At 31.1% G+C, this 22,173-nt stretch overlaps 1 protein-coding gene across 11 annotated transcripts in view; it reads left to right on the top strand.

Annotated features, from left to right (window-relative positions):
• Nucleotides 1-22,173, top strand: part of LOC106682411 (serine/threonine-protein kinase MARK2) — a 308,181-nt gene that overhangs the window by 48,338 nt on the left and 237,670 nt on the right. Inside the window, exon 1 of one of the 11 annotated variants that reach the window (XM_014423240.3) lies at nt 2,631-2,930. The exons of the other annotated variants lie outside the window; for them this stretch is intronic. Within the exon in view, the coding sequence (XP_014278726.1) occupies nt 2,733-2,930 (198 nt within the window). The 5' untranslated portion in view covers nt 2,631-2,732. Of the gene's footprint in view, nt 1-2,630; nt 2,931-22,173 lie in introns of those variants that run through there. 11 annotated transcript variants of the gene reach the window in all.

The raw sequence follows: 22,173 nt of genomic DNA, 5'->3' as shown, positions 1-22,173 counted from the left end.
AAATAATATTAGTTGTAAAAGTCCATCGAATGGAACATAAAGTTTATTATACAAACAGAAGAATAAACAAAATGAACATGATCAATCTATGTGTATGAAAAATAACATAATGATAAAATAATATAGTCTCTAGTCACATCATTAATATTAAACTTTTAATTATACTCAATTTAACTCTATTACACACCTTGCTTATCATACCAATATTTGTAACCTTCCTTACACTCAGGTCAAGCATAACTTTTATATATTTCAAATTTACTTTGATTAAAATTCTTATTTCTTTTATTCATAAAATTCATATCGAAGTTAATTTTAAATATTTGTGATAGATTGTCCTTGAGGATGGCTGAATTGGCCGAAACGTTAGACTTTAGAGAAGATAAAGAATGTTTTGAGTCTTTAATTTGGATACAATTGATTTTATTTAAACGATAAAAAACAAGTCTCAAGAAAGTAAAAAGATTATATATAAAATAGATCGTTTAAACATGTTTTCTTACATCTCACTTCATAAATATATTTCTTTTTTAGGCCAAATGGTCCTCTTCTACTCTCATTCAATGTGTTTCAATTTAATTTATCACCAGTTGCAACGTCAACTAAATCTCCTTGAAACTCATAGTCTCTTATTTTTGCACTCAAAACTTTTTTCCGAATTACTTGCATGCTTCTTCGCCATCCCGTTTAACATCATATTATAGTTTTAATAGTGATATTAATATTTCCTATTAATAATTCGATTGTACTACGTAATATATTATTATTTTTATTCAAACACTCTTCAGCAATTTTTGTCGATTAGATATTGTTCATATTTTCAAATGTTTGTATTCCTTTGTTAATCAGTTACAAATATAACCCCAAATGGTATGAATAGGTATAATTTAAAATAAATATGTTATAAGACCCAATTTCCAAAATAGAGCAATTGGCTCTATCTGATATAGATTTATTTTTCTCCTAGAGTTCACATTATGACTGATGGTATGATAAATCCTATCTTATCCAGATTTTTAAAATAGTTCTAATTTTTCTTCTTTAAGAATACTACGAGTTAAACAGATACTTTTAGAGCTAAAAAAAAATATATTTCTATTTAACTCAAAAACAATAGCATATGGACTTTGAGAATAATATTCGTTGATAATTTTTGCTGCATCCTGCAGATAAGAAAAATGTTTACCATTCTGTAATGTAATTGAATTATCTTACCGAGTGACTGATAAGTTAAATAATATCTCTTATTAAAAAAAAAATAAAATAAAATATTATTGTGATTTCTCGGGACTGTAGATTATAACAGTTTATTTATTTTTCTTGATAGTTATTTATGTTATGTTGTAATTGGTATCGTAATTTTGCAAAGTGGAACATACATTAACCGTAGGCAAAGTTAATTTCAAGAATTTGGAATTGTTTTACCTCTATAATTGTTCGACTGACTTCTAATTTTGCATTTTTTTTATTATAAACTCCTTACCAATTATCATTACTACCGAAGTTATAGCATTTATCTTCATAATTGCAAAACATACGAAAATTTCAAATAATTTTTGTGAAAAATAAATAATATTAGTTGTAAAAGTCCATCGAATGGAACATTAAGTTTATTATATTTCAAAGGACGAATATGAAAGCTGTTTTTATGTATATCTTATATTTTGGAATAGTTTTATATGATAGTATATTAGGTGTATTCATGATATTGTGTTAAATGTAAAATGTTTTACGATGTTAAATGTTATAAGTATAGGAGGATCGTGAGCAGTCCTATTTAAAGTAATGTTAAATGCATAAGAGCTCCTAGCGGAATTTCTGAGTACCTTGTTTTATAATCTTTCCTTCCAAAACTTCATGTTATTGTTTACGTCTGTTTTGATTAAAGTAATTTATTACAACATGGGTAAAGTAAATAAATATTAGAAGTTGTGAAAATTTGGCTACTGAGTTTCTAGTTGATCTTCTAAATTGTGAGGAAGAGAATCAAGATGAGCTAATTGTTAACTGTCCTTATATTAATATTATTGTCATCAATTAAATTAATCTTTCCTTTCTAAACTCTTCCCGGTGATCACACAAATGACTACTCTAGCTCACCTACATTTTTGAACTATAATTTTACTTAATCTTGTGTACCAAATCTGCTATTTAAAACTTAACATTTGTTTCCTATTATATTTAAAATATAACATATACAAACCAATATTTGTTTCTATTGTTATACGAATATGAAAGTTCCATTATTGTTTGTATGACACTTTTGTTGTTTTATTTACTATATTGAACAATCGACGCTCCACTATTTGTATTCTTAAGTTTGAGGTAAATGATAAATCGTGTTTTAGCCATGAAGGGTATTTTGGTTTAAAGATCTCAGTAATGATTGCATATGCAAAATACTGTTTTCAGGAATATTTTGCATTTTTTTTATTCTTTAAGTAGGTCTCCGAATACAATAGCGAATTAGCATAGATATTGTTTAACAATGACCACATTCAAACAGTATCTACTGTTTGACATTGTATGACAATGGGCGAGCGCTGTCACAGGTTAACCTGTAGGAGGTACCAGCGGCCTCTTGGGAGGGGAAGACCTCCCCACCACTTGCTAGCCGGCCAGTGGTGGCTCGCCGAGCCGCCTGTACGAACCTAAGCAACATCCTAGTGGGAATTTGTTGAGTTGAGTTGTGCGTGTGGTTGGATATTTAGTGATACTAGCACTAGAATGAAATGAGACCAGGCCCGATGTTGAAGCTACTTGTGAGGAGCAAGAGTACCCGAGGCGATCCTCCGGCCAGCTCCATTGTCATTACAAACAAGAGATTCTCCGCCGTGGAGCCAGATCGTCCTGAACCAACACGCAAGCCGACGGCCAAGTTGAGGGAAGGCCTGAGGCACAGGACTCATGCGTCTCGTCGGAACCATCAGGTGAGGAGATTAATTTTATAAGGTCTCTTCCGTCAACATTTATTTCAAGTTTATTCTATTCGATTATAGAATATAATTGTTTACGGTTCATATTATATATCATATTAATGTCACCAAACATATGTATCATTTATGGTAATACGGAGAACAAATATGACAAGCCAAAATGATGATGATTATTAGAATTTGTGCAAAATACTGTATTCTTTCTCTCTAAAGCTATGTATTATGTTAGTTTGTCTAACACTAATGTTGCGTCATATTTACCTTTTATCAGATTACTATGCAATGAGATCTATATAAAACATTAAATAATAATTGTAAAACTTTTTGAGATAGCTGTACTCACTGTTTACGTCATGTGGCTTGTATTGTAGATTCGGGCCCTTCAAATATAGTATTGGAAAACAACTGATTTATTGTACAACTGTTTAAATTTTAAGGCGTTCCGAAAACCTATAATGTCTTGCGAATTAGCCTGTGGAAATTATCTTAAAATTGAGTTGTGATCCAAAATCAACCAAGTTTATTTTTAGTTTTTGTTCATAATTAACTATCTTGGTACTAAAATCTCATGAGATGAAAGAATTTATTCCAACCTCTTACCAAATATTACTTACTCCTTGACAGTCTCTTACTCGAACTGTTAATTAAATAATTAAAAAGGGACTCTGATTTTGTAATGCACAGTCTCATTTGAAAAAGAAGTGTAGCTCCTGTATATAATGCTCTAAGTTGAAGGAATATCTTATTTTCATGTTCCTCTTCTTTACGACTCATTCCCTGAGTATGAAAGTTTCTATTGCTTTGTAAATTATATTTTAACTGGAGACGCGGTAATATGGTTTAGAACCTTCAGAACTCCCTGGAGTTTTAAGACTTTTTTTATATTTAAATTTTAGGACTACTTCTGTAGGAACCGCCAGTTATTCTTAGAACTTGTGAGAATGGCTTGATAAAAAACATCCATTTTCTACTTTAGTTTTTCTGTTGTCATTTTACTCACTCTGACTCTAGCCCTATTAATTAAAATTTAGATTGAACACGAGTTATATTGAATGCCAAAGTTGTCCCCCATCTCTTCAGATAGGACCTCCATCTTTCATTTCCCAGTTTATAGTTCATAAAATTGTCTCCTCCGGTATCCCTTCATCTAAACATTGCCTTTTCGTCCGCCGCATCTCTTCCGCCCCTCGCTTTGAATACTGATCTCATCTAATGCTCCTTGAATATCGATTTGTCCACCCGCGTCACATCCTGGTTTGTTACTTGTTATTCTTGCATTTATAAATCTCTTGTATTTTTCCCAGATGTGTGAAACATGTGATTGGAATGTCCTGGTTGAGGTTTTTTATTGCTTCGACTTATTCGGTATCTTACCGTTTATCAATATATTTTATGTCGGAGAACAGTTTTATAATATATGTATATTAATTTGTTTTATTTGCAAACGCTCACGTCATTGTTCGTGTATGACGTAATTGCTTCGGTGGTCGCCCAAACCGGTTTCATTCTAGGTATGCAGGAGGAGTCCCCGGCAGACCAGCTCTATGTCTTACACAACCCAGCCTCTTGCCGCAGGTAGAAACCTTACGGCTAATATCTATACTCACTTTTATTTTTATGTTTCCTATTATTTCTTTTAATAGTTGAAATTCTTTCCTTATTATATAATTCAGTAAATAACTAAACCATGCATTCGTTATGAAATGTTTTGATAAACGAGATGTTGATTGCAAAATAATTTGCTTGTTTAATTTATGTTTTTTGTTTCGTTAGACCAAATTTAGGAATTGCAATACCTTATAAATAAAATGTCAAAAGCATAATGGAAGGTGCCCAGACAATGCGCTGACTTATTCTGGTGATTATCGCTGTTATAAAATTACTAGTAAAAGTTATTTTAGAAAATTAAATAAAAATATTAATATGCTATTTAATGATAATTTGATTCTACTTTAAGGACAATTATATTCTAATGAGTTAGCTATTGTCAATAATACGTTTTAACGCTTTAATATTATGATTGTAATGTTGTTTTAAAAAAATACATTTTCTAAGTAATAAAAAAAGAACCTTGCGTCATGTATTTTTTAATTTCGTGAGGATATTATTTTCCACTCCCTTTGACTTTACTCTGTGAAATACTCTTGGGAACAACAATTTAGTCAACTGCTTTTTTATTCATCCCGGACAAATGTATTCCGTTCCTAACTGTCTATGAATAAGTAACAAGACCCTTATTGATCGAGCTTGCTAAATTATGGGTTAGATTCACTTGCGTCATTTTCAAAGAATACCAGTTTCGGATAGTGTCCCAGTGTTGTCTTTTGATTTGGTATTGAAATTTTGCGAAAAAAGATCTTTTTGAATAGTAAGACTGGAGAACTATTATTAACAATGTATATATCACCTTTACATATTCCTTTTACATTTCATGCTTCCGGGGCACTCCCAGATGTGGGTATTCTTAATCAGGAGAAAAACCTGGTGGTTGAGCATAATCTTAGGGAAATCATCTTCTTGCACAACTATTGGTCTACAAACAGTTTTCTTTACCATATACTGAATCCAAAATCCTTCCTGGGATGTAGTGGTCCGGGTTTTTGCACTGCATGAGAATTATTTACTCTTATTCATTATTCGAAACGGAAAGTTTTCGTGATTTGTAATGCTTTCACTATTTAGTGACTTTTGTTGGATAATGTAAAAGTAATGAAAAATCATAGGATTTTTTTGGGACATGGGTATGAATTAGAACTGGACTTCCTCTGAAATCTGTTCTCGAGTCACGATGGCCTCCATTATGTGGTAAGAGGAAGTACTGTAGTTTTTTCGTGGTATCGAGAAATTTTACTGGAAAATTACCGGTAACTTGTTACATAAAGTTCTTTTTCTTGTGTAACACGTAGTTATAATTGTTGCTTGTACTACAAAAATTTTTTTTCGATATTTCCTACTATTACCAATTTCAGTTACTGTTAACTCTTTTTTTTTTTTTTGAGCTACATTCTATAACTTTTAAGTGCAACGTATAATAGAAATGAACTTCTGTAAATATCTTCATTCTTTTTCTTGGATGTATTTGGTACTGTTCCAAAACATTCTGGGATTTTGTACGAATTTTTCTTATTAAGGATTCGATGGATGATCTCGTGGTCTTAGTTTTTCAACTACCGTTATTCAATATGTCTAAAAGCAGATCAGTATGATTTTTCGAACTCGAATGAATTGGGTATTAGGATACTTTCTTTGTTTTTCTTTAATATTTACTGGATATACAGAATTAAAGATTTAAGTTATCCGATGATTTTGCTGGATGGAAAATAATAAAATTCAAAATGGGTTGTACTAAATTAAGTTATTATGTATTTTTATCACGCCTGTTAATCTATATAAAATTACTACGGATTTATAATTATCATAAAACAAAAAAGTTTAAACTACATAAATAGTCGCATATTTTATAAAAATCTGTTAACTGTAATGAGCATTCATTTTAATTTATTGTTTTAAATCTATTTCATTTATTAAGTATTTAAATTTTCAAGCGCTGTAAGATGATTCTCAAATAACAGGCAGTTTTAAAGTCCTCTATGTATAGAATGATTTCCCAGGATCACTATATATACATTCGTGTTGTTCTTATAATAAACGGCCTGGGGAAACATTTTTTTCTAATACTCATAATTAATTCATTGTATTGCAATGTTTTACTTTAGTTCTTCTTGCCATGAGCACATCGATTTACATTGTTATAGCTGTCCTAGAGCATACATCTCATGGGAAAATTTTTTTTTAACGTGCTATATTTACGAAATACGCCCCAGAAAAAAAGCATTCATTCAATCGGCATTATCGTTAGAAATTTTTTCTGCGATAAGTAATTTTAATAATTCTCATGATTACATAGTTCTCTTGACATGGATTAATTTTAAAGACCTCCAAATTGTAATTTTATTTTACGCCATCTTTATTTAAAATTTATAGTAGTTATATTATTATAAAATTCCGGATTCAAATCGTTATTTCCTCCAAATTCCAGTATAACCATCGCTAATCATACATTTTAGGGATTAAGAAGATCACTGTAAATCTGGAACTGCACATCTCACATCAGGTGCCTGAAATATATCAACCAGACAGATATCGTACATTACTTTCAGACGATTCATCGCATACTGAAACAAGTTTATTAATATCTTTTCTTTTTTCTTTGCCCTTCGTATTTTTTCTCCTTCTGCTGATTGGATCACGTGCTGTATTATACGGTTTCTTACTGTTTTCTCTTTTATAAATAATAAGGGCCAGGTGGTGCGATAAAGAGGAGATCTTCTCAGCTGTGAAGTATTTGTAAACAAAAGAGAGGAAGCTGATGATTATTCTGAATCAGGTGAAAGTCGAGTGGTTTAACCGAACGAATGCCGATCCCAACGCAACCCGTGACCAAACCGGGATATACGCGGAACAGTTTTCACTAGCCCACTTTTCAGTTTTATCTCAGGATTTCTAATATTTTACGTATATATATTTATTATATATACGTATATAATAAATTTATAATAATGTATAATTAGAAATTTCACGCTAAAGGCAATGATTGATTTGTTTGATGTTTTAATATGTAAATAATGAATTCAGTTTTTATTAATCATCAAACACGTAAAAAAAACTGTTGAAAGCTGCATTTTTTTCCCCCGTACACTGATAAGGTATAAAAGGGTTTTTATGTAAGGTTGAAAGAGATGTATTTATTGTAAGGAATTCCGCTACCTGTATTTGTCCCCTGCAGAAACTGTCTATCTCTATGCCATTTCCTGTTGCTTCATTCCTCTATGCAATCTCGTTTGAGAAATGTGGTTATCTAGAAGATTCCGAAATACTTTCAGGTCCTGTTTTCCCCCTGATTTATTTACCATTTTTCCTCTAACTTTCATAATATTCTTTTGAGTCATTAAAGTGTATTCTTTACTAACTCGATATTCTTGAATGATAGAATACTTTTCGATCATAACCAGAGCTGAATAAAAATTAGTTACGAATAAAATTATAAATAAATTGTCATGGATACAATATTTAGTTGTTACTAAACTATTATTACTGGGTTATGAGAGTTAAATTATTATATTTTTTTATAAATAAAATAAAATGAAAAAAAAAAAGTTTTAAATGAAATGAAAACAAAAATTTATAACCTTTTGTTTCTGTGTGACTTAATATAAGAATAAAAACGAATGTTAAAATTTTATTCCTGCATTGTGCAGAGATTGAGGCAGAGAATTTTTTTTTATTATAACCACCTTTCTTGTCATTTCTGACATACAGGGGGTTATATAGAGGTGTCCAACCTATTCTAACCATGGTGCGGGTCAGGTTTTTCATTTAGTGGGACCGAAATGAAAAAAAGTTGGTTCCGTTTATGACTAGTTACGTTTTCTATTTAAAACAGAAGATAAATTTTTGCTTATAGTGTACAAAAAAAATAACCAGTGACAAAATATAATATATAACATGTATTACAGTATAAAAAGGAACGAGTGATTTTACAAAACACCTGATATAGTAACGACATTAATTCTATGAAGGGCTAAATCATTGTTTTTGAAATCCGTTACATATTGCACAAAACTGTTTCTACAATTAATATGTTTTAAATCTTTTTGACTCTGATACCTTTGTCCTGTAATAACGGTCTCCGGTTTCAATTGCGGCTATCGACAATCTGTTAACATTTTAATAATAATAAAAAAAATGTTTTTCTGTTTGGTATATAATATGTATGTTATAATGGTATATAATGTATGTTTACAGCATTGCAGTTAAGCCCTGATGATGATCCAAAATGCGAGTTGTAAACTTTAAAATAAAATAAACTGTATGATTGCATTCATCTTTTAATTACTTTTTCCGACATTCAGTCATAGTTTATACGGATAATTGTTAGTGTTGTTCTTTATATTAGAAAATATTCACAATATTTATAGGAATCAGATAATATTTGGAGTTAAATGTAGCGTAACAGTCATCTTATGGACCAGAAGCACGCAACTTATTGGGTGCTCCTGTTTTCGGACTAAAGTCCATTTGGCATCCGTCCAATGTTTTCCTCTCTTGCCTCTTGCCTTAAGAAACTCAAACAACAAACAGATCTTTTCCGTTCATGACTGAAGTGTTCTACTGCGTTAACAAATATGAATTTGTCAGATTTATTATAATTGTGGCCCTTGCGTTGCATTTATGCATCGCCACATCTGAGTCATGGTGAATGAACGAAAATACAGCCTTGTAAAGGGTTTATTACCTTTACTCTGTATTGATCTCGCTGCGAGATTTATATTTTAGAAATGTTTGAGCCATCCTACTTAGGATTGCTTCAATCTTTTACAATCTTGCATTATCTTAGGATTCTATTGATTTCTTCTGCTTAGGATGAAACTTTATCATTGAGTTGCCTCGATAATGGTTGTTTGAGCTCGTACCGATATGTCGGGCTTCGATAAGCCTCATTATATCATCGCCCTTGGTCGGATCGATTCCTATTCCTCAATGGCATTTCTATATTTGACAGCGTGGTGCGTTACTGGAGGTTGTTACCCTTGCTTTCATGTCAAACTGTCACAGCATCGGAACGAGGTAAGTGGCAGTAGTAAGGCCTTTACTATTATCCCTTGATTTTCCTCTAGCAAAGCCAATTGGCTTTTAGTTACGCCAATTTCTAATGGATGTCCCCTTTAAGAAGCAACGAATGGCGACAAAGTGGGATGCTGCGGAGGCAGGGAAATGTACCTGCCTAGAAAGTTGTGGATTGATTGGGTCAGTAGGTCGCTGTTCCTCAACCCTTGTCATTCTTTTTATATTTTAGTATTTTTTTTTCTAAAACTTATGTTTTATATGTTATGATAATTGAATTTACAAGATACATGGAATAAATGTTATGTTAAATTAATAACTTTAAGATCTAAATTATCAATAAACAACTATCAAGTCAACGAGAAGCTATTAAGGCATCATCGACACAAAAATGGAGACCTGAGACAGCACATCTCATATCAACCGTTATGGAAAAAAATAGTCAGTTACAATACATCTCTCCAGCATATTCCCACTATCGTTCCTGACATAATACACGTTAACTATATGTAATAAGTTTTTATTTTCTTACAATTGAATTTACAGATGAATGGAATAACTATTATGTTAAATTAAAAACTTTAAGACCTCAATTATCAATGAACAACAAATTAACAAGTCAACGAAAAGGATTTTTTTTTTTTAAGTTTCTATTTATGGAATTTCATGCATATGAATTAATTTTTGTTTATTCAGTATGAAATATTATTAGAAAATCATACAACATAGCTTCAAGTCTCGCATGTACGCAAAGATACATCCCCCCCTTTATTTAATCATCTCTCCATCCTCTTTTCTCAATCTTCCAAGATGTCTTGGATAGACAAATTTGTGGTAACTCTACTTACTGACCAAACTTTTCAAACGTATACTATAAAACATGAAACTAAATGTAGCGTAAAGCTTTATGTCATACCTTCTGAAGATAAAAATTATTATAAAGCAATGTAAGAGATATATTTGTTCCTGGTGTATAGTTGAACCCGTGTATGTTAATTATTTTTTTGAGTGTCAGATTGACTATTATTTTAATTTTTTTTTGTTTTCCTTCTTTTAAATTAAATATCATGTTTTGTTTTTTTAATCTTAAGTGTATTAAATTTTGTTATTTCTACAGTGGACTTTTGTATAACTAAAACTTGGGGAATGCTAATATTACATCGAAAATTAAAATGTTTTTGGGAAACAAATAATCATCCTCTTAAAGTATGTTGATTTATTTTTAGTATTACAATTTTTTTTTTTTTTTTTTGCGTTTTAAATAATTAAAGTATAGTTGGTTACATAAACCTCATAGCATCCTTGTGAAACTGATTTACTATCGTCTACCGCCAGAGGACATGTTTACTACCTTAAAAATTTATTAGTTTACTGCCGGCTAGGGATAAAAAGGATGACGTCAAAAAGCATTATTGCTTCTGGGCATTATTTTTCAAACATTATAATTTATGATTGTATAAGAATAAACAATAAAAATTATTTTTGTGGTTATTTTTTTTTCCAAGAGTTTCAATTGAACATAGAAAGCAGTTGAGTTTTTACTGTTTTGATTGTTCGTTGTTTTTGTTTTAGTCATTATTTGAATTTAGTGGTTTCTTATGTGGTCGTATTGTGTTTCATCATCATATTGAATGCAATTGCTGAAGTTGTGTTTTACTGTAGAGGTAGAGGTTTTCCTTCAAGGTGAGGAAACATATTTACAGAAGGAAGTAATTCCACGGCCTTTCACGCAATGGGAAAGATCGTATCGTGGTTTAGTTACGCTAAAGATTTTTTAAATACCAACTATAAAATAAAACCACAAAATGTGTTTTGATATTTATTTTAAGTTATTTAGTTAATTCTGGTACCCCATAAATTAAGGATGTGTTGTTATTAGATTAGATTGTTTTGACTCAAGGAACATCCAACATGTAAATGCAGTTTGGGTTCATGAGTTAATTTTTCTTGTACTGTTTACTTTTTTCACTAATCGTAAATTTATTTGAAGGAACTCGATCCGTTGACTTCTGACGGGTTTCTAATTTATCGTGGAATGATATTTTGTTTTGACTTGATCTATAATGTTGATAATAATTGAAAAGGAATAATGGTTATATAGTATAGTTATAATGTGGATGAAGAAAGAATTTCTAAGAGTCTAGACTTTAAAAAGATCGTTAGATTCTCAGGATCAGGGATGGTGACATTACGAGAGAAAAAAATTCTTGCTAACTGTTGAGTGGCGATGTTGATAATTTTATTGTGAAAATTACGCAATGTTCAATAGCATTCTCCTGATTTGGCTATGGTTGTACTTCATTCCAAGCGCACTGTTTCCTGCCGTCCACCCGGAAGCTGATGAAATGCCTTCACATTGCTACGTGGACGTGCCGGAAGTAGTTCTTTGCTACGGCAATCTGCTCTTGCTTACAGTATTCCTACTGAAAGTTGTAAAATAAAAAGAGAATTTAGAAAGATTTTTCGTCATTAGTAGTTAGGAAAAATGAGGGTAGTTGTTGTTGTCTGGGGCTTAAGGGCGCAAAACCCTGAGGTCATCAACGCCCATAGTGAGGGTAGTTATTTAGTACCTATTCCAATTATTTGTCAATTTTCCGAGATTAAAACCCAATGTTTGTAGGGTAGTCTTCAAAATCGTGGCGTTATATTTTAGAAATGATATAACTATATATATATATTTATATAAGGGGCAGCGGTAGCAGCGTGGTAACGCGCGTCTACCAATCCACAGGTTGTCGGATCAAATCCCGATCCCACCCGGGCTTTTTTCAAGCACAAAATAATGCATAACTCACTGACAACCTCCGTTCACACATCACAAGGCGTGGGAGTGACGAACCCATCCTGCTAATAAACCACGTCAAGAAACGCGCGATGTATTTCCTAATATTGGGAATATTACCTCTTAATATTGGTTATTGGTAAATACATCGCGCGAGGAGCAAGGCCTCCTCCATGGTCTGTTGTGCCTATAAAATAAAATAATATATATTAGTAAAGGAAAGTAAAATCTGTATCCAACAGATTAATTTGTTTGGCATAACTTAGTTTGAGGGTGTGTGATGAAGGTAAATACTATGTATTTTTATTATATCAACTATTTATTTGTATTATTTATGTACTTCTGAATATTAAACTCTGTCAAATGTAAGCCCTTAAACTTAACATTTTGTGTTTACTATAACTAAAGTGGGAAAATGTACATAGGCAGTTAGTTTTATTTGTAGATAAAGTGTGTTATTGACATTTTTCTTGTTGTTAAATTAATTTCGCTCAAGGTGATGTTTATTGCGTAAATTTATTTTTATTTTCGTTTTTAAAAGTTGTTTTTTTTACTGCAGTTCGATAATTAACTGGCAGTAAAAAAAAAATTAAATAAATTGCTAGAAATCGGTCCAGTATAAGGAATTAAAAAATGACTAACTTAGTGGCCGATAATAAAATATTGAAGATCGTTTGTAAAATTAAATTGAATGATGTATTTAAAAAATATACTACGTAATATGTAGGTGATATTTATATTAATATATGACCAAAGTTTTAGGTCATATATTAATATAAATATCACCTACATATTAAGCTTTGTATTGCCTTTTAATTTTTACGTATCGGAAATTAATATTGGAGGTAAAAAAAATAAATGTTATTTTTCAAAGGGTTATAATGTTACATGTCACATTCATTCATTCGAAGTTTAACCCTTTCTTACTTCTTATATGTTACTTCTTACAAGTAATGTAAAATAGGGTTATATCTTATTTCAGGTTAAAGATGATCAGTTACTGTTCTGGACATCTGTTTTTATTAAAATTTAAATAAGTGAAAAAGTTTAAATTTTTTCCTTGAAATATTATAATTGATAAATAATATTATTTATATTATTATTATCGTAGGTTTTTCTTTAATACACTCTGGATTAACCCGTGACTTCATGGTTCCTGCAATGACAGATAAGCGGAATTCTACTGTACTCTTGAGGTTTTGCTCTTATTACATAAAATTATAAAATTGAAGAAAAAAAATCTTCACCTATTGGAATATTTTAAAATTCTACCGGTTTAGCTTTTTAATACATGGACTCCATGTGAAGCTAGTTCGAAAGGAAGAAAATAGTTACATAGGTGACATTATTAGATGAACATGGTCTCAATGACAGGGCGGCTTGCTATGACAAACGACCCCGGCAGTGTATATTAGTCATCTTGAGGGAACATAGCGAGGCCTCTCTTATGTTCTCTTTATTATTTTTTGTTTCTATACGAGTTACATTCATCATTTCATTTGTTTTTTTTTTTTCGTTTTTATTTTATGTATCATTTGCGTTAACATAGTAGTTATTGTCGAACAAATTACTTTCAAAGTATTGCAATAAGAGAGGTACTTATCCTGATACTAATTCTATAGATCACTGGTATCCAAAGTTGTTACCGTTGCGTCTTGGAGTCCCAAGGGTATGTTACATTCTCAAAATATTTTTTAAAAAATTCAAATTGGAAATTTACAGTGAGTTTACTTTGCAATTTTTTTCTTCTTCTTGTTTTACAACAATTCAACCGCTCTTAACAATAATTGAGACGATATTTTTATTTTTTTCTCAATAAAGGTTTCGTGGAGTTTTTTTTTTTTTTTTCCTACAATAGTGCTGTGGCAAACAATTTTTTTTGGAACCGTTGCTATAAATGTAATATGTTAAGTTTACTAATATTTTGATTTTTTATCGGAATTTACCATAAAAGCTATTTTTTATTTAGAATCAAAGTATTATTTATAAATAAGTTGAAGAACTCGCCCATAAATGTAGACTAAGCATGAAACCAAGAATGGACAGGTTTTGTTACAAATTAAATAATATCCATATTATTGACAAATTATATCCATAAAGACAATACTGTTATCTTTTTGAAATACGTGATAATTAAATAGAAATAAAAAATTTCAAACACTTTTATTTTGGGTTCAAATCATATTTAAAATCAATCCTCAGTCAACAGTTAATTTAAATCCCAACAGATCAGTGAGTTTTCTTCAAAACCTTATTTTAGTCTAGATTTGACACTCCGTAGGGTAGAGGTCTGTAAAGTGATCTCTGTGGTTCATAAGTTATAGAAGTGCACTAAATAAAATTTTGATTTGTTACGAATTTTTGAAATTGTTAATATTAATTAAGTGTCCCGGTTTTCGCTAATATAAATTTGATATTATTAATCAAATAATTCTTTTGCCTTCGAGATAGCCAGAGCTACTTCATGCGACAGGGAATTTGAGTACGACGACCTAGAGAACTCCCACGCTCTAATGACTCAGTGGCTGAATTAACTTGGAGATATGTATCATTTTGGCATCGTTTGTCCCGGCTCATACTTAACTTTTGGCAATTTGTCCTCATAATTTCTTATAACTGTCGAGGCTTTTCGTACATGAATAATCACGATAATTTGATTGAACGGAATCATGAGATCATTAGTATTTCCACTTTAGTTGGGATGTTGATATTATTTTGTCTGTGTAAAAACTTATAATGTTTTTTACTTATGTGATCTTTAAGAATTCTTATTTCAAAGTGAGTTAAAATTGTAAATTAAATCTTTCCCCCACGTTTCTCCTTATATTGTTGGAAATAGAAATCTATATTTATTTTCGTATCAGATTCGTTAGTTGTTTCAGAACGAAGATATTTCTGATTACTGTGGCTGTTTCAAAACAATGAGTTTATCGGCCGTTTAAGATCTTCCGATTTAAAATTAACCAATGATTATCTTATCTCAAACTATTGAAGACCACAATGAGATATCTACACTGATAGTGATTATTCATTGTTTCTTTGTAGAAGGTCGCTTTGCGTCCTTCGATGTGAACTGTGTTAAGGTCAATAGCATTATTACGCTCAGAAAGTTCAAATATTGCGGCATTTATACGTTGTTTATCTTCAGATCTTGATAGTAAAGAATCCAGTTTAATTAACGTGTGTTAAAATTGTTTTTGTTCATATTTTTTTTTTTAATTTTGTTTTTATATTCTGTTTCTCACGGTTCACTAAGGTGTTTTCTGTTTACATTTATAAACATGAATACCTGATGTGTGGGTCTGATGGTCAGAATGGGCACTTGAGAAAATATCGAGCTTTCTGTTTAATTTCTCTCGTTAATTATCGAAGGAAAAGTTTATTTCAACTGTTAGCATGGCTAATGAATTATGTATTAACTTCCTCTATCATTTGGCATTCTCATGGATTTATGTTGGATAGGTAAGGTTCATTTTATTGAGCACAGTATAAATCATGAATAATTTAATAGGAGTTTTTCAACCTAGAAATATAGGCCCTCCATTTGCATTGTTCTAAAAGTTATATTAAATTGATGTTAATTTACATTCAATATTTTACGAAGAACTATAAGCCCTTTTAAACTTTCTTTATTTATTAACAACGTTTCAGGCTTACTTTCTTCATTTTCATGTTTCTTCTTTTTTAAACAAGTGTTGTTGTAGATGAACCTTCGTAAAAACCATGATGGTTTTAAAAATACATGTATTATGTAAATGTGCGATTCATTCATAAAATTCTATTTTCTTTGAAATTTTTCACTCGAGTAAAATACACACACGTAATAGTTTATCTAAATTGAATTTTTAATAATACATCACATATAATGTATTTTTCAAATTATTATAACTTATAAAGTCTGTGTGGAATATTTATTTTAAAAAGAAGCAACTTGAAAATAGTCATCCCTGTCTGAAACTTTTTGTTTTAAAAAAATAAAATAAAGACATTTTAAAAGAGTTAGTAAATTGAGAAAAGAAGGTATGATCGCATTGAATAATTACGATGTTCTTTTTATTTGTTATGTAGATTATTTCTTTCTTTATTATTTTTTTTTTATATTGGAGATTAAAATGTTTAAAATTAATTTAAATTTTAGGACTACTGGGAAAAACGAGGAGTCTTACATTTTAGAAAATGTTTTCTAGAATAAATTCTAGCTTGGAAACGCCTATCACTATATGCTATGTTTATAATTTAACAGAAATTTTTAGCTCTTATAGCTCGGTTTTTTTTTTTTTTTTTTTACTTTAGTCAAACTGTATATTATTATTATTAATAGATCGTTAATAAACGAATATTATATCCATAAAAATTTAGTTAATTATTTAGTTCTAGTTCTCATCATTGCTATTTTTTGCCCAACTATCATATCTTGACTGTTTTGTTAACCAGGTGTAATATTATTAATTTTATTTTAGTTACATGTATTAGCCAACCGACTTGTTTTTCTTTCCAATATATCGCTTTACGTTTAATTATAAGTAGTAAAATATTTTTCTGAACGTTTGAAATAACTGGCAGTTGTGGAAGCTATTCATCTTAATGCTTAGATGAATCTCGTTGAGATTATCTTCTCGTCCAAACTTAATGAGTGCATCTGACGACGTGATTAAAATGTTTCGCCTAATTACCCCTGTCATCAGTCATCGCCTTTAGTATTTAAATTATATGAATATTCACATCAAATATTTAAATTTCAAAAGTAATATAGATATTTTTCTTTACTTGCTATTGTAGATTTTGAAGATCTAAATATTTCTAAATTAATTAGATCTTTGATTACTCGATGAAATGTTTTCTTTTATTAGTTTTTTTTCTTATACTATGTTTATTATGTCCGTTTGTCTTTATTAATTGCTAATTTAATGAAAACGATTTAATTATATTTTATTTTTCAATACATGTTATTAACTCATGTTATATGACTCACTATATTTGTTATTTTTATTTTAGTACGATTAAAATAATGCTAATAATATTTAATTAGGTTAGTGGGAGTGTGTAGGGTGATGGCGTCTTATTGATATTAATATGTATGTGTACAAGTGATATCTGTATTTTTAACTTGTTTAAGTAAGTATACGTGGTGGGCTTCTTTTTTTTTTTTTTTTTTTTTTTTTTTGACTAATTTCATATTTAGAAATTCAACTTCATAATAAAATTCAGAATCATTATTGACCCATTTCGAAAACCTGTTTATTTAATTTTTTTTATCCTATTATGCAGACTTCTCGCGTAGGGTTTCTCAGTTGTAATTGGTTCTTAACCTTCTTTTTGTTATCGAGGTAGATTTCAGTTCAACGACCGAGGAAACGATTTTCTTTTTCTTCAAAAATAAATAGTTCATAAATTATGCTTTTAAATAAATGTATGGGAGGGGACTACGTTTAGAAGCTAAATAAATTATTTTTACAATTTTAAGTTTTTTATTGATTTCAGTTAAATATGTTGTGAGTATTTCTAATTGCCTGATTGTATTATGTTATGCGTACCTATTTTATGCTAATCTAATGTTTTGGTTAAATACTGACTTATAATATATTTCGTGGAAAAAAAATATGTAAATGTTCTTAACCTACAGATACCAGTAACCCTACGACTGCCTTATGTATATTTATTCCTATTCCACGGTGAAAGTAGATTGAATTAAATTAAATAATACACAGTATTTCCTATGAATAAAAGATTTCTGTTTTAATGAACCCATTTGTTGATTTATCCCTGTTCAAAGGTTTAATATATTGTATAGTTAATGGTAATTTAAACCGAGATGCAAACGGCTTTATGTAACGAAATACCTCGGTTCCAGTTAACGCTCTCTGACCATAGACGTTACGACAGCCTTCTTGTTAAGAGAACGCTTGACGGACGCTCTTCGTGTTGCATTGATTATGCTACTTGTTACTCACGTTTTAATAATTGATGGATTGTTGGTTGTCAACGGGGAAAGGGGTCTCTTGGAGTAGTTTCAATTCGATTTCAACCTATTTAAGTTGGTTTTGTGGCGATACGCATTGCGCCGAACCGTGAATTCATTAAGAAACACTTGAGGGGCCCCAACCGTATACCAGGGGTACCGCAAGCGAATGCCATATTCTCTAAATATTTTTTTAAAAATTTAAATCTATACCGTTACTACCCATGAAGGGTTAAGAGTGCAGTACTTTGTAGGGAAGTACTGTTACCAGACTAACGGTTGTGCAAGGAGGTGATTAGGTCAGAATCACGCTTGACCGCCAGATTTTTACCCAATTAAGGGTACCAAGTTTAAGAGGCTGGATATCCGAAAGGGCTCCTGAACCCACAGGGTTGACTCACGGCTGCAGTGTAGCAGAAAACAATTTACTGCCCAGCCGGATGCGAACCCAGGTCCTTTAGAACGGTCCTTATTAACCCAGAGTTAATAGCAGCGTGCCTTACCACTGTGCCACCGCGCACCCTCTCAAAATATTATAGTAATAAAAAATAAATGAAATAAAAATATCAAGTTCGTTCCAGCATTTTTTCCCTTATTCTTCTATATTCTCAAACGCTTTAAGTATGCTGTGGCATGATTTCTATATTCTATTAATTCGACCTGGGTACTGCGAAATTGTTTTCAGTCTAACAAAGGTGCCGAGGTGAAAAATGGTTGGGTACTGTTGCAATACATAGGTAATACACATGGGCTATCTGCTCCTGTTATTACAGGTACGATTTCCTTACTAAGAGTTTTGACTTAAGTCTGAACGCCATTATGTCTTTTATCTAATTATTTTTTAATTTTGTGATTGATTAAATAGAACCACATTTTGATTATGTTTTTCTATATGCCTTCATAAGTAGTTAGTATTTCGACCCTGTAACGAATGCATCGCTGCTTTCAATGACGTTGGTTCCAAAATCGATACCATTAACTGAATATTAATTTAGGTTTCCAACTTTTCGAGCATTTTATTTTAATTATAAAAGGGCAATGAGCAGCTGACTACTGAAAAGTAACTAGGTGGAAACTAAAGTTTTTCCTATGATCATAGTTCATGCTGCAAATAATATCACCCTATGGCCTTATAGAGTGTTCTTTTACATCAGTTTTATTTTTTGAAATTGCCAAAACTTATAAGCAGAAGTTGTGGTTGTCTCAGGGTGTTTTTAGTCGTAATTGGTTTCATTTGTCTAACTGAGAATTTATTTCTGTAAATAAGATTGTGATCGTATCCATTACGTTTCTTAGGATTCGTATCATGAAAAGTGGCTCTTCTCATAACTAATTAGTTAGTAGGTTGCATAGGGACGTGACGGCTGTGCGGTTTGGGGCGCAGGTCCCAGTGCACTCGGTTCGGAACGTTGTGCGTTTGATTCCCACCTGGGGCAAGTAGAATTTTCCGGCGGTCCCAAAGAATGAATCTTGACACTCTCACCTTGGATAGTACGCGGCGGGTTGGTAAAAAGGACCATTAGGCCCACTTGCCGGAATTGTTCCCCCCACCAAATACCAGTACCAGTACCAGTAGTAGGTTGCATAAATATTCAATATGATTATTCATATACTTACATATTTATCTGTAGTATGTTTATATATAATAAAATATACTTGTTTAATACAATTTATTACGACTGCACATTTGCGATTTTATTCATTCTTTTGATTATTTTCATATTGTCTGAATTACTGCATATAATACTTTTTTGAACTGATTATTTTGGTCGCTATTATGTTTTCCCGTATCTGTTCTGCCAACATATTGCTGAGTGTTTCCCCAGAGATAAAGCACCGGTTTCAGGCAATTGTGCTCTTTGCTTCATTGTCACCCGTTAGGATTCCCCATTGTGGAGTATCCGTCCATTCAGGCTGATCAGGGTTATAGCAAGTTTCCAACTGGTTCTAAAGGTCTATTGAATCTAACACAACTAGTGAAATATTTATTTCATGTTTCTTTTTTAATTTTAGGTGTTATTAGAAATGATTAAATTTTTATAATTTGGTTTGTAATTTCATTGGACCATTAGGGTTTTTTGAAATAATTTGCTGGGTTAATGTTTTGAGTGTATGCACTGATTTTTTCAAATTAATTAAATAGCACTTTACCTCATATCGTAGGAGGTATACGCTCTTGAGTGGATGCTTTGTTAAAATATAAAACTGTTTACAGATCGTTTGGGGAGTTTAGGGGTCTTAATTACAAAAAAAGACTATATTTCTTATTGTATTCAGTTTTGAAATACGGATTCTTAAGTTGGATACACGTGTTAGCCGCTTGTGGCAAATCCAAGATACCTTTAAATGCTTGGTAAACAAAAAAAGTAATGAACATACGCTTTGAAATAACTTGGCAGATGTTTAACCTTTGTTGGTTAATACCTCCGATTTAAATTATTTTGGTTATACTAAAAAGCATAAATTAATAGATATGATACAAAATAACCTATAAATTTAACTTTCGCCCGAGCACTTTTATTAGAAACTTGTTTATTTAATTACCCTATTTAGTAATGAATTTGTACATGAACTGTGTTAAATAAAAAAGTGTTTAAGTCAATTGACAAAATTCGAAACAATATACAATATTAATACTAAGGTTCTAGAATTTTCACCAACTTCTACAAGCTAATCCAAATGGCACATTCAAGCGCTACCGCATGGGCGAATTTGCCATAGTTTGTTATAGGCTTAACAGCACATTTTCTAATTAGACCTGTCGCATGTTGATGATTATTGTCAACTAAAACGTTCTCACAAGTCTTTGTGACAATGGTCTTTAAATCTGATAATATAATCGTTTAGAACGAAGGGAGATCAATCGAAGCCTCTAGAGCCACTTAAATCGGTTCTGTTTCAATCCGGTTAGAGCTGCCAAACTTTGAATGCTAATGGTTATTTTATTAATTATTATTGTTATTAAATTAATGTCTACACACTCCTTCAGTTTCTTCGAACACCCACGTACATTTCCATGTGCCTTAAGATATTTAGGTGATCATTAGACCTAAAGATAAAAACAGATCATTTTTTAAAGACCACTTATGGATTCTCAAGGCACTTAGATACGGTAATGTTTTTCTACAGTTTGGATAACTGGAAGATTTTTTTTTTAAATACTACTGTAATCATACCTTTCTTATCTATTTCCTGAGAATTGTTATCTCTTGGCGAGGGTCTGAAAGTCTGCACGAGGCTGACGTATTGGCTCTTATCTCCACTTCCTCTGGAATCTGTTCTAAAAAAATAAATAAAAGATATTATTCACTTCAATTTCTTTTGTCTATTTTTCGTTTTGAATAAAGTATTATTTATACGTTGAAGTATCTTTAGCCATTTTTGTCGTCAATGGAAGATTTTATGTTAAAAGTTGCATGATTAAGTTTGAAGACGTTTTTGCAAGGTTATGTATGTCAGGTTCTGGTTCCATTACCTACCGCCTACTAGACTGAACAAAAAAAGATAATGTAATATAAAAATTGCGACATCAACTTATTAAATATCTGCTGTGTCCACTCACACGGCTTTAAGGCCAGTACAATAAATTCTTGCTTTTTATTTTTAGTTTACATTATTGAACTATCTAATTAACCTTTAAAAGAGCATCTTTAATTTTAAATATATATATGAAATGTCCTTTTATTTATTCAATAAATTAAAAGCATACAAAATACAATATAAACTTTTAAGAACATAGAATATATATATAAAATAATTGACAAAACATCTATTAATTTTCTTTCCATCTTTCTACATCCTTTCCTGCATAGGCCTTCCCTTTCTGGAGTAATAGTCAGCACTTCCCGGGGTGACCAGCCCCGTTGGGAGGC

This window comes from Halyomorpha halys, unplaced genomic scaffold (assembly GCF_000696795.3).
Source record: "Halyomorpha halys isolate HHAL.00 unplaced genomic scaffold, Hhal_1.1 Scaffold412.1, whole genome shotgun sequence".
NCBI lineage: Eukaryota > Metazoa > Arthropoda > Insecta > Hemiptera > Pentatomidae > Halyomorpha > Halyomorpha halys.
Note: the sequence above shows the minus strand (reverse complement) of the source record. Positions and strands in the feature narration are given on the sequence as shown.